This window comes from Vipera ursinii, assembly GCF_947247035.1.
Source record: "Vipera ursinii genome assembly, chromosome: 4".
Classification (NCBI taxonomy): domain Eukaryota; kingdom Metazoa; phylum Chordata; class Lepidosauria; order Squamata; family Viperidae; genus Vipera; species Vipera ursinii.
Window position 1 is genome coordinate 110,066,548 of NC_139514.1, and position 14,478 is coordinate 110,081,025.

At 37.5% G+C, this 14,478-nt stretch overlaps 1 protein-coding gene across 1 annotated transcript in view; it reads left to right on the plus strand.

Moving 5' to 3' along the window:
• Nucleotides 1–14,478, plus strand: part of KLHL1 (kelch like family member 1) — a gene marked incomplete at its 5' end in the record, with an annotated part of 133,482 nt that overhangs the window by 30,909 nt on the left and 88,095 nt on the right. The window contains 2 exons of the mRNA XM_083362569.1: nucleotides 2,241–2,423; nucleotides 7,216–7,352. Coding sequence (XP_083218695.1) covers nucleotides 2,241–2,423; nucleotides 7,216–7,352 — 320 coding nt within the window. The remainder of the gene's footprint in view (nucleotides 1–2,240; nucleotides 2,424–7,215; nucleotides 7,353–14,478) is intronic.

Sequence of the window (14,478 nt, forward strand, 5' to 3'; positions counted from 1 at the left end):
CCTTCCCTTCCCCTCCTCTCCTTTTTCTCCTTTCCTTTCCTTTCCTTTCCCCTTTCTTCCTTTCTCTTCCCTTCCTCTCCTCTTCCTCCCCCTCCTCCTCTTCCTCCCCCTCCTCCTGTATAAATTAAGAGAAGCACAACAGTATTCTACAGTATGGATAAAATATTTTACAGTACACAAATTGGGGTAAAAATTGGACATAATTTCCTGAACAGTACATTGGAGGGTTCTGAAAAGTGAATAAAATCAATGTTTTATTATATTCTCACTAACTGTCAGTACAGTTTTGGTAGGCTCTGGTCCATCATATGACCAAACTGTAAAAAAAAAGAAAGAAAGAAAAAGAAAAAGAAAGAAGAAATAAAAATAGTTGTTCACAACTTTCTAGAAGAGCTGCCTTATCGCCAGAAGATATCAAACTAAAAAAAACACCTCACAATAAAAAAGAAAAGAAAAGAAAGCACTCACCGAGCTGCTTGCTTTTTCTAATTTTAGATTAAATTTAAATTAAACCATAGAGACAAACATTATTTTATCCATTTCTATCCAATAAAGATCAAATTCTAATGGCATTTCCATTTCTTTCACCCTCCAAATAGAAATCATCTACTTGTCCAGAAAACCTTACTTTTTTCCCAAAATAAGCAAGTTCAGCCATATTTTACCTTCACCTCTGCATCAAAAGATATTTAACGATAAGGCTGATTGTTCAGAGAAATAAATAAATGCATTTTTTTATAATCAGCTGTATAAAAGTTTGTAAAAGATTGTGTCTTCTTTTATCCACTCACCCATCCCTCTGTATTCTGCATAGTGATGTATTTCAGGTGACAATGAGAAAAAGTTGATCCAAAATTGGTTGCTATCTCTAATTTTGTGGATTCTCAATGCTTTTCATTCACCATTCTCATTCCATTGGCCAATTACTTTGGTTGATCAGAGTTGGCCCTTGCATAGACTAAAATCCCTAAATCAGGGGTCTTCAAACTTGGCCCTTTTATGACTTGTGGATTTCAACTCCCAGAATTCCTCAGCCAGGCACGCTGGCTGAGGAATTCTGGCAGTTGAAGTCCACTAGTCATAAAAGGGCCAGGTTTGAAGACCCCTGACATAAAGAGTTTCTTAGAGAGGTACAGTTCTTCAACTCATGACTATAATGGAGCCTGGAATTTCCACTGTGAGTAAAAAGATGTTGAGACTCTAGAAAGAGTGTAGAGAAGAGCACCAAGGATGATTCGGGGACTGGAGGCTAAAACAAATAAGGAACGGTTGGCGGAATTGGATAGTCTAGTTTAATGAAGAGAAGGATGAGGGGTGACATGATAGCGGTCTTCCAATATCTCAGGGGCTGCCACAAAGAAGAGGGAGTCAAGCTATTCTCCAAAGCACCTGAAGGCAGGACAAGAAGCAACAGATGGAAACTAGTCAAAGAGAGAAGCAACCTAGAAATTTTCTGACAGTTATAACAATTAACCAGTGGAACAACTTGCCTACAGAAGCTGTGAGTGCTCCAACACTGGAAGTCTTTAAGAAGAGACTGGACAGCCATTTGCCTGAAATGGTGTAGGGTTTCCTGCCTGAGCAGGGGGTTGGACTAGATGATCTCCAAGGTTCCTTCCAACTTGATGATGATGATGATGATGATTGTTGTAAGTTGAGGCTTCTAATGGACTAACCCAATTTTATGATCTTTTTTTGTGGCCATCATTAAGTGAATGCCACTGTCATTAAGTCAATCAATGCAGTCCTAAGGGAGTTTATTGTGAGAAGCGTGCAAGAGCCGAATATCAGGAAAAAGTCTCCTTGTGTCTTATAGTTTGCTTGGTTAGGAAAGAGATAAGGTTGTGTACCATTAAGTCGTTCTGTAACAAAAAATTAACAAAGTATAACTGAATAATGACCAGAATACCCGTGATATAGGAGATAAAATCACAAACTAGCTATGCTTAATTTTTTCTGTGTAATAATGAAGATACATTTCTCAGTAATGGCATACTGATTGTGTACCCAATTTGGATAACTAAGAGACTTCTATTACAATTTTAATGAGGGCAGGAGAGGCAAATTGAATTATTTTCTTATCAGCTTTGAAATGCTTTTGATTAACTTCTGGAAAAGCTATTCATCATTTCCTTCCTTCCTTCCTTCCTTCCTTCCTTCCTTCCTTCCTTCCTTCCTTCCTTCCTTCCTTCCTTCCCACCCTTCCTTCCCTTCCTTCCTTCTGTGTTTGTGATTTACAGGCTCTCAGTAGCCGATCATCCTTTGACTCCTCAATGCGATATGGATCTTAGCAGTTCTGAAGAATTCTACCAAGCTGTTCACCATGCTGAGCAGACCTTCAGAAAGATGGAGAACTACCTGAAGCAACAGCAGCTTTGTGATGTCATTTTAATTGCTGGGAACCGTAAGATACCTGCACACAGGTATGTATTAAAGGAGTTATAAGAACCATTTGTTAGGCAGGAGTGGAAAAAAAAAACACCAGCTGCAAGTATGTCATTGTTATTATTATTAGTTTTTTAAAAAATATGTTCAATTCTTCAAGAAGAGTTTCCTCTTAATAAGAGAAATATGTAATAGTGTAAGCTTATTGCTATGACGAGTGATGGTCTGACTCTTGATTTGATGGTTTTAATTCCTAAAGGTAAAAAGGTAAAGGTTCCCCCTGCACATGCGTGCTAGTCATTTCCGACTCTAGGGGCCGGTGCTCATCTCCGTTTCAAAGCCGAAGAGCCAGCGCTTGTCCGAGAACGTCTCCGTGGTCGTGTGGCCGACATGACTAGACGCCAAAGGTGCACGGAATGCTGTTACCTTCCCACTGTAGTGGTCCCTATTTTTCTACTTGCATTTTTACGTGCTTTTGAACTGCTAGGTTAGCAGAAGCTGGGACGAGTAACAGGCGCTCACTCTGCTACGCAGCACTCAGGATTCGACCTGCCAAACTGCCGACCTTCTGATTGACAAGCTCAGCGTCCTAACCCACTGAGCCACCGCGTCCCTTTTAATTCCTACCTTAACATTTTATTTAAATATTTGTGTTTTTGTAATAAAGGTTAAGTGTTTATTAATGGCCCAATATAAACACAACAAGAAGTTTATTTGATTGGTAGAGGAAAAGATTCTAGCTAAGGTAAAAATTGGAGGGCGAAAGATTTAAACCACGTAATAGAATTTATGTAGCTTTTTATAGTTTTTTTTTCTTTTGAAGACTGAGCATATTTGAGGCCACACTGATTGTAACCTTTGCATACAAGCAAAGGAGGCATAAATATATATTTTTTCTGTAGCATCTCTTTCATCCCATATCTAGGTATCAAATTCTTTAAAAAAAAACAACCTAGTGTTTAAACTGCATCAAAAAAGATTGTAATAAAGTACTTATTTTGCCAAATACGTTCTATGTGAAAAATGCAAATTCTGTTCCTCTAGTGCAAAGTTGGCATTTAATGGGAAGATTGGTTTACAACTGTATCTTGACTGAACTTGATTTAACAGCTTTTTCAGTTCAGTAGCAATCAGAACCTTTTGGAGCAATAAATGATAAGGGTCATAAGCTTGCCTCTGAAATAAAGCTGAATCACAGTTTATCTTCACGGTTAAAGATGCAAACGTATTGATAGTCTGTTTCAGATTTCCAGGCTATTTGAAAGCATCCTTTCCTTTTAGAATAGCTGACACACATACAGTATATCAGTGGTTCCCCAACCTTTGCAGCTTGACTGCCCAGCTGAGGTCGGGGGGGGGAGAGTACAGGGGAACTGGGCCATGTGAATGCACGCATGTGCAGAACTCCACTTACACAAGAGAAAAGAGAAGCTTTTGTGGTGTGGTTTCACGCTGCGTCTCTGTGCCCAAAACTTTTCCAAAGTGACTGAAGGCCTGAAGCAGCGGGAGATCGCTCCCCTGAAGCTTTTCATCCATTTGCAAAAGCTTTTAGTACGGAGAAGAGAGGAAGCCTTTGGGACGCGGCCTTGTGCTCCTTCAGTCTCACTGCTTCAAAAGTGGATCGGCCCAGCCAGCCTCACTGAATCAACGAAGCTGAATAGGGCATGCTTGCCGCACTCAGCCTCTACTCTCACTGCTCCACTTTTGGAGCATCGGGAGCAGGTGGCTTGGTGGCCCAGAGTAGCAGGACGGTGCACACATGTGCATGCAGCTCCACGCATTGAAGAGACAAGAGAAGCCTTTGGGGCACTGCTTGTGTCAGGGGAACTGCACATGCATGCTGGCCCACCACTCATACCGATTGCAAGGAGGCCGTGGCCCATTAGTGGGGGTTGGGGACCCTGTAGTATACAATACACTCACATTTCCATATCATGCATAAGATAAATGCTTAGGTGGTGCAAATTAAAAAGACACTTCATGATATATTTATATTTATTTATTTATTTTTTTCAATTCCATTTATATCCCGCCCTTCTCCGAAGACTCAGGGCGGCTTACAAGCTTAGCAGTAGCCTTCATTCTATGTATATGCCTGCTTATTAGGGCTTTCACACACACCCCAAGCGGCATTATTACAAAGTCAGCTTAATTGCCCCCAACAATCTGGGTCCTCATATATGAAGGCCTCAGCAGGGGTTCCCCAGTGTTCTGTGAATTTTACCTTTGCTCAGCCCCCACCTGTAATAACCAGGGGGTTTTTTGAAGGGGGAGAGACATCCATTCTTGCCAACTGCTCTCTGTTCCTGATCTACTAGAGAAGGGGTGTCAAACTGCCGGGCCCATGGGCTGGATGCGTCATGCGGAAGCCGTGCCCACCCCAGGTCCGGCAAGGGGGAGAAAGTCACAATAGGTTGCGACAGATCATGTGACACGGCCAGTTTGATGCCCCTGTACTAGAGCAAGTTTAGAAGATGGAAACCATTTACAGCATCAACATTTCTTAAATATCAGCTGGATTTAGAAATGATCAGATCAGAACACAGTCCTTTCAGCAGTTCCAAGAAGGCATTACTCAGGTGACCCCGAGGACACAGATAAACCTCCAGGTGGCATCAATGACTCTCTAAAAGAATGCAAATGACCAGCTGTCTGCAAGGAGAATAAATCCTTCCATTCCCCACCATCCAGTCAGAGTTGAAGACGCTTCTTGGATGAGAAGTGAAACGTCTTCAAAGGGAAAAAAAGGAAGTCCAATTGCCTCTTGAAAAAGCACCTTTAGAACAAGGATGACCTGGATGACTGAGAATTTCCTAGACAAGAAAATTCATGTATTGTTCGCGTCACAACATGTACATTTACTCTTAAGGATCAGCTTGCTGATATCTTGCAGAATGTAAGAAAACAGGGCCAGTGTTTAACTGTTATCACTGATAAAGCCAAATGATGCCTTAAATACTCTTGAGTGTAAGAACAATTTGTGATTTTCATATTGTTCCAATATGGGCCAAAGTCATTTCAGTTTGGGAACTAATCAAGAAGAATACGTGGAAGCAGAAAGTTTAATTAAATGTATTCTGGAAATGTTAAAATGAGTTGTATTTATATCCAATTTATTTTGGAGTCAAAAGCTTTGGACTCCACGTATTATGCAACAATCCACGAGAGAAGCAGAGTTCATGAGTTTATGTCTTGAAGAATTTATTCTTGTGAAGTAGCAGTAATTAGAGGGAGAAAAATGATATCTTAAGTACAATTGACCTTTCCCGGTGAGTAGGCATCTCAACCAAAACTTACCACTCGCTCCAGTCCTTGGATGTTCAGAAATAAATAGCACATGATGAATTCAGGAAGATTTCCTGAATGATTAATTACGAGACACTATTTGGTTAAATCATCGAAAAAGAGAGGGAACAATACACACGTGAAAAAGTAATACTGCCTGACAATTGCAGCTTTACTTGTTAAAAATAAAAAGAGATAAAGTTGTAAAATACAGATTTCAAAAAGTTCAGGCATTTACCTGCTTTACGTCTATTGCATAAGAGGCATGATCAAAATGCAAAGAAAAACGTGGAGACTTTTTCCATTGGGATCGATTCCATTATTGATCATAATGAAAGTGGTTTTTGGTATTTTTTTTTTCACTAGCCAGGAACATCCTTAATGGCTGAGTATATTTTGTAGAGAAAAGCACTCACGCTACTTTTTATTTTTGCCCATGACAGCTGTGTGTTGTTGGTTTTTTTGCAAGGTAGAACTGGGGAAGAATGGAGTAGTAGTATCAAGGTGGTAGAAATTGACTTTCTTGATTTCCTAACTTTTAGTTTTAACCATGTAGATAAAACCTTCTTATTCAACAGACATTTTTATCATTATAATCTACCTCTTCAAAGAGTTTAATTTTGTTCTCTTTGGAATGTGTATCTTACTCATAGTTCTTCTGCTTTATTCATTTGCTGTTAGTGTTGCTTCATTAAATGAAGATGTTGTGATTTTATCATATGATTAATTTTGTAAGCTACCTTGGTTGCTTCTATGGCTGAAAAGCAGCACACAACTCTTATAAATGGTTTGATATCCTGCTCATATCCAGGAAACTGTTTTATTATATCATGTAAACAGAGGTTCATGAAAATACTCAATGGACTCAATACTCAATAAGATTCACTCTTACCTACAAAACCACATAGTCCTATGGAAATTGCCAACTGTCCATCATCTAACATCAAATCCTTGAAGGCCACCATATTTGGCCAGATCTATCCAATAGGAAAATACCACCAAGGAATTTAATTTAAGCAATTAGACATGGATGAAAGAGACATATATATGGAGTTGGGTTTAAGAATAGGAAGAAGTAGACCAAATGATACTACAGTACTGAAGGATAGAAGAAGCAGAAGAGAAGAAAATTCTCTTCCTATCAGGTACATAAATGCATGACCTCACTTATTTATTTATTTTCCAAAAGTCACCTTCATCAAAATAAATATTTGGCTACTTATTTGATGCTTCAATGCACATTTTTTGGGTGAGTTCATTTACTGAGTTTTATTAAATGCCAGCAGAGTAAGACTGCTCTACTACTGTATACTTTTACTTGGAAGGGCATGTGATTCAGCAGAACCTGTTTCCAAACAAATGTTGATAAAGTTGGCATTTTCTCTGGCCAGTGTGTGCTGTGATTCCATGACTTTTGAGCATTTACAACATTTTGATGCTGGCTGAACATTTTCAGAAGTAGACTGCACTGAAATACAGTAAGTTAACAGATACGTTCCTTCTCTTTCTCCATCTCTGCTCTTCTTTCTCCTCACACTGCCCCAGGCTTGTGCTCAGCTCAGTTTCGGATTACTTTGCTGCCATGTTCACGAATGATGTTTGCGAAGCCAAGCAAGAAGAAATCAAAATGGAAGGCATTGATCCTGGTGCACTTTGGGATCTCGTTCAATTCGCATATACAGGTAAGGCTTGTGCACTGAATTCTGTTTTCAGGAATGGACCCTGATTCTCGTGGTCGTCTTTCTTTAACAACAATAGGAGATGAATACATTAATAACATGAACAGTTTCTCTCATCTGGATGAATGGATGGCAAAAGTATCACACTACATTTATAAGATGTACGTTTACAATTTACACTTCTGAAATTTACAGGCAATCTCATTCTGCTCTTCTAAGGATTGTTGGATTCATGCTTATTTTGTCCAGATACTTGATGTCTTTTCACTTAATGTGTACGCCTATTCCATTCTAGGTATAATAAAGCAAAATAATATTAGGGTATGATGGATGAATTATTTGTGTAGATTATCCCAAAGTTGTTTATTTGGTATCCATAGTTTTTCCTAATGTTGCCTCCAAACTAGAGCTACCTTTATCAATATTAATAGGGAGAAAGTAGCATTACATTTCACTCCTATTAGAAAAACAAGAGGATATATATACCGGTTAATGATTGTAACTATGATTTATGATCTATGACCTATCACTTGCTGTTTATATGTACACTGTGAGCTTATGCACTGGAGACAAATTCCTTGTGTGTCCAACTACACTTGCCCAATAAAGAATTCTATTCTATTCTATTCTATTCTATTCTATTCTATTCTATTCTATTCTATTCTATTCTATTCTATTCTATTCTATTCTATTCTATTCTATTCTACTCTACTCCACTCATTATTTACTTCCCCCATCTATGAAAATAGATAATTCTGTATTTAGTTTAACTTAAAGTTGTGCTTTTTAGGAAGAATGATTATTTAAAATGAAAAACAATTGAAGTTCTAGTTATGATTAATATAGCCTGGTGGTTAAGGAACAGATTGTAAATGGGAATCCATTACTGCAGACTGTCCTCAGGGTGCAATCCAAAAAGCAAGATGATGACACATTAAAAAAACAACAACAGGCAGATCTTTGATTGCAATATTCTAGTCATCAGCTTGATTCCCTCCCCCCCATTCTGTATTATTTCATCTTGTTGATCAATAAAGACCATTTCATGCCTCCTCAATGGTTTTTAAAATGCTGCTGGGCTTAAAAGTACTAAAATTTGCTTCTTGTATTATTCTTGTGAGGCTGAAGCCAGAAGAATGTATATTATTTCCTAGGACCCAATTCTGGACTATGATCATAAATTTAAAATATTATTCCTCATTACTAAGGCATTGGATAACTTAAGAAAACTCTGCACAGAATAACTTGAAAACTCAGACTGATACAACTGTACACAGTAATATTGATCCTTGGAAAAAAAAATAGGTTAATCAGTATCCTACTGATAATTTTTTTAAGGCCAAATGTTTATACTCATCATTCATAGAACCATCTCTCCAAGAGAGTCCATGGTCAATACAAATATTCTAAATTTGTCCTTCAGCTTTTCTCTTCTTTCCTACAAAGAACTAACATATTGATTAAACTACTGTACTACAGATGCTTCAAACCTAAAGGAAAAATAAATACAATGTTGAAATTAATATTTCAGCTTGCGACCGCAATCCAATGCATAAATTACTTGAGCACGTAAGCTCCATTTAACATTGTGTTTATTTCCAAATGTTTTCTTTCAGCTTTAACAAAAGCTACTCAGTCAGGTGAACATGCAATATTTATATTTTAATTTGAACTTCGGGAAATGTGGCAAGCAGTAGTTAATGTTCATATTGACGATAGGAAGACAAGGTAAGAAGTCCATTAAAGGAAACGAAAGAAAGACATGTCAAATGCCTGGTTATATATTTTTTTTCTCTCTCCTCATTTTCTGATTTCTTCTGTGTCATGTCGAAAAGAACTAGTGGCTTGTTCAAGGAGGCAGCTCATTACCCTTCAATTTTCTGGTAAAAAAATTGGCAGTATGGTTTCTTTGAGCCACTGCTGATGTACAGAGATACGATGGTGATGTTATCCATTCAGTCTGATTCTCGGCAATTCTATGGGTCAGGTTTCTCCACATCTTCCAATCTTGCACTCCTTCTTTGAGTTTTTTTTTTTTTGTGTGTGCTCTGGCTGGTGTCAGGTTTGATGGTGTGCAGCCAGTGTGTTCTTTGATAGCCTGCTTTCCTTTTACATCCTAACTCTTCCAAACACAATTGCATTCTCCAGTGAAATTCCCTTCACGACATGGCCAAAATAAGTGAGACACAGTTTTTTTATGATTTTCCACAGAGATATATGCTAAGGATATTTGCTGTCTCCAAAAGAAACCACAGGGGAACTTCAAAATATTGCATCTTCTCTCTGATAATGGATGGATCCTCACCACACCCCTCATACCCCTAGCAGTTACTTTCTCTCCATGCGGAAGATTTCTCTTTCAGACATGAGAGGAAATATGGGATGATTTTGGAAATTGGCCTGGAATTTGGTTCAGAAAGATTTAGCCAGCTTCTTTCTTATCTCCTGGATAAGAATGCTCCTGGACTTACATAGTAGATTGCTGGTGTGAGTTATTTTTTCCTTACCCTAAGGATATAGAAGTAGATGGATGTGCATCTACTCTATAATCATATTTATACGATGGATAATTATTTGTCTTATAGACAATGTATAGGTTTAATCTTACAATAATATCTTGATACAGTATAGATTTTATGCAATAGGTAAGGCAAACCAATGGAAAAGCTAACACTTTTAACAAAGCAGATAGTTCAACCTGTTTGACTGTGTATGTGTGAATTTGTATCTAGATAGCTATAGTTACATTTTATATCTAGATATTTAATCACTGGTATTGCCAAACAATCCAGCAAATGCAATAGGTTAAATGAAAAATGTAGAAAAAAACCTCACTTTATAAACTTTCATTCTTATTTGTAGAATAGCAATAGTACTGAAATGCTGAGGTTCTGATTTAAAACTCTATCAGGCAAAGCAAATTAGTTTTACAGGATGGGGAGTAAGATGAGGAATCAAACAAGAAACTGTAAAATTGTAAATATGACTCAAGAAGCAATACTGTTTCTCTGGCTGTGCAGTATTCTCAGAAGAATGCCTTCAGCCAGTAGGAAGGAAGGAAGGCAAAACTAGTCATAGGGGAAGAGAGAGAGGGGGGAAGGAAGGAAGGAAGGAAGGAAGGAAGGAAGGAAGGAAGGAAGGAAGGAAGGAAGGAAGGAAGGAAGGCTAAACTAGTCATAGGGGAAGAGAGGGGGAAGGAAGGAAGGAAGGAAGGAAGGAAGGAAGGAAGGAAGGAAGGAAGGAAGGAAGGAAGGAAGGAAGGAAGGAAGGAAGGCTAAACTAGTCATAGGGGAAGAGAGGGGGGAAGGAAGGAAGGAAGGAAGGGAAAGAAAGAAAGAAAGAAAGGAAGAAAGAGAAAGAAAGAAAGAAAGAAAGAAAGAAAGAAGAAAGAAAGAAAGAAAGAAAGAAAGAAAGAAAGAAAGAAAGAAAGAAAGAAAGAAAGAAAGAAAGAAAGAAAGAAACATTCTACCAACTAGCATGGTTAATTAGATCTTTATAGAAGCAGGATTCTTTTTGTAGAGTATTGATTCAAACTGAAATGTCTTTCTGTCTGTCTCTGTCTGTCTGTCTGTCTTGTCTGTCTGTCTGTCTGTCTGTCTGTCTGTCTCTCTCTCTCTCTCTCTCCCAGTATGTGTGTGTGTGTGTGTGTGTGTGTATCTTTTTTGTTAAAGCTGTTAATTGAATATTAAGAAATATGAAAACTAAAATGGGAATGCTGGATATAATGTGATTATATGAACTCAGTACATGGTTTCATTACAGCATAAATGAAATTACTGTTTCATTAAGACTTGTTTAATGCAAATGGTATGTGTTATGCAAATGTACAAGTAACACATTGCTGCAATTTATGCTTGTTTTGGCCAGAGTACTAATTGTATAACTTTCCATATCATTAGACCAAGACGGGGTCTCTTTGGAAAAGGGAATTCTATATGCAATATGAAGTAAAACTTTCTGAATTTGACTCTATATTATCTGAACATTGAAACAAGGTTTATACTTGTAGATTTAGACATCTGAAGTCCTTCAAATGAATATGCAGGAACTGATATTTTCTGCTTAAATTGTTTTTTGCATTTTATAAACACACACACACACACACCAATTCATCAAGGTTGTTATTGTTGGCTTTTTGTTGTTTTTTTCCCCCCCATTTTCTTGAGAAGAGAGAAATTTCCACTTGATTTTGTCATCATAGATTGACAAAGGTGGCAAAAAGGGACACTGTACAGTTGAGTTGTGTTTTGTTTTGTTAAAAAGTGTGTGTAGAGAAAAACTAAAGAAAGCTCTTTCATTCCCATCTCACGTTTGCTTCACATGAAAATTGAACCAAGTGAACATTGATAGTTATGAACTTTTAGGAAGCTTCTGTGTTGTTACCTTGTTTTCTGTTTATTATACATTTGCATAGCAGACCAAAAGGTTCCTGTGCATCCACATCAAATCTTTTTACAGCACATCTATATCTTTTATGTACATGTGTATGTGTGTGTGTGTGTTGCCCAGAAACATTGCTTTGCCTTGCACAATTGCAATAAAACGTCAAATGTTTAAAGTTTTTTTTAAAAAAATCACGATCACTTTTTTTTTCTTATTGCCTCACTATTCCAGAAGTTATATTTTGAAAATGGCATCCAAAGAGCTGGTGCTTCATAACTCATTTTGTTTTGGTAAGAAATAAAAAAAAGAGGTAGCGATGGAAAAAACATATGTTCTTGGGACTCCAGTAAATTTTGATGAATGCAACAGTTCTCTCTCTATATCCCTCTCCTTCTTTGCTCCCTCTCTCACTCCTTTTCTCTCCCTCACTCTCCCCCTCTCTCTTTCTCCCTCTCTCTTTCCCTCTTTCTCTCCTTATTTCTCTCTCTCCATCTCCCTCCCTCCCTCCCTGCCTCCATGCCTCCCTCCCTCTCTCTCTCTCTCTCTCTCACACACACACACAGACACACACACACACACACACACACACACACAGACACACACACACACACACACACACACAGAGAGAGAGAGAGAGAGGAAAGCATCTTGTTTGGAAGTTTAGATAGAAATATGAAATGCAAATATTCTCTGCTATTAAATCTCCTCACAAACAGTGTAATCCACCAGAATTATAATAAAAGATCTTGTGGGCTTCAGATTTCATTGTGTTTTGCTTTGTTTGTTTTAATATCTGGGGTGAAATGTTTAAAGCTGCACCATCTCAGCAGTGCAATCAAGAAAACAAATACTGTCACCCAACTTTAACAGAACAATTCAACCTAAAAACACAACCCTAACAATATCTAGCAACTGAGTCGGCATAAAAAAACAGAATCACTAAAATTACAAGAATTTTAAAATCTTACTCTGTCTCCCAAAGAGCCCTAAAGTGAACACTAGACAGAGAGACAACAGTCATCTTTGAGCACAGAATGTTTTAATTGCTGAAATGAGAAAGTTTCACATAATTTCAATATCTCTAGGGATGCAAAAAATAATAATAATGCAGGTTTGCCTTTTTTTTTTAGTTTTCGAAAGGAATAGAATCATTCATAAGTCTCTCTCTTTTTTCCCCACATCAGGCCAAAAGCAGGATGGTTCTAAACTTTTTCAACAACAGAAAATCAATCTTAGTTCAGGACCTAAGGACACATTGCAAAGACAATATGCCTTTGTAGTTTATTCTTGATTTTAGTTCTGTTTTTTTTTAACTCCTTCTTTGGAAGTAAATGTTATGTATTAAGGCAAATTCATAAGGGCCATTATAAATAGTTATTATTATTTATTATTATTATTTATTAAATTTATATACCGCCCTTCTCCCGGAGGACTCAGGGCAGTGAACAGGGCATATAAATAGAAATACAAAACTGTTAACTGTTGTATTCATTCAAATCCTTAACTGTCTGTTTCTTACTTTGCCAGCTTGTGTTTTGAGCGGGAAAGTTTGCTTTAATTTCATTGGCTGCCGCCTATCAGCGGTCTGTATAAATAGATGTGAAGCGGCTGTTAGAGCCGCTTCTGTGTTAACTGAATCAACAAACCGTTACTTTCCACTTTCGCCTCTTCAATGCCTCAATGACCCCAGTACACAACAGTAACCATATTTCTTCAGAAATGTAAGCCCAGGTATCTTCTAGCCATCTATGCAGTCATTAAAACAAAACAAATCTTTCTTTCAAGAATCCTCTTACTGTTGCTGTATTATGTGTCTATGGCAATTTTCAGTTTTAAATTGTGTAAAGCTATTATCCCCTGTAAATCCGAGATACACCAGTACACAACATCAAATTGCCCCCCTCAGAAAGGGCTCGCAACTTGGGTGTCCTCCTGGATTCACGGCTTGATTTGGAAGATCATCTAACGGCCTTGACCAGGGGGGCCTTTGCACAATTAACCAGTGGAACAACTTGCCTCCAGAAGCTGTGAATGTTCCAACACTGGAAGTTTTTAAGAAGAGACTGGACAGCCATTTGTCTGAAATGGTATAGGGTTTCCTGTCTGAGCAAGGGGTTGGACTAGATGACCTCCAAGTTTCTATTCTATTCTATTCTATTCTATTCTATTCTATTCTATTCTATTCTATTCTATTCTATTCTATTCTATTCTATTCTATTCTATTCTATTCTATTCTATTCTATTCTATTCTATTCTATTCTATTCTATTCCATTCCATTCCATTCCATTCCATTCCATTCCATTCTATTCTATTTTAACAGGAGGACAAAGTTTCCTCAAGTCATTTGAGAATAGTTGAAAAGTATAGTGGTAGCTTTGTAGAACAGTACACTGATTTACACCACACTATGACAGAAGTGGATCCAGCTTTTGTAAGATAGATCTTATCAATTAAATAGATTCAAGATTTACAAGAGGTTTTATTTATTTATATATGGACAGACACTTAATACTGATATTCAACACTCTTGTCATATGTTTTGTTTTTAATCAAAACAGTTGACCTGGAGCTGTAACAACAGTATCTCCATTATCTGAGATGAAGAACTCTAAAGCTTACAAATGGGGGAAAAAATCCACCTGTATTTATCCAAAAGCATGGTGGTTCCATTATTAGAAATGCTTCCATCTGATTTATTTACTAGTTCTGATGACAAGCATTGGAAAGCAAAATCATGTATCAATC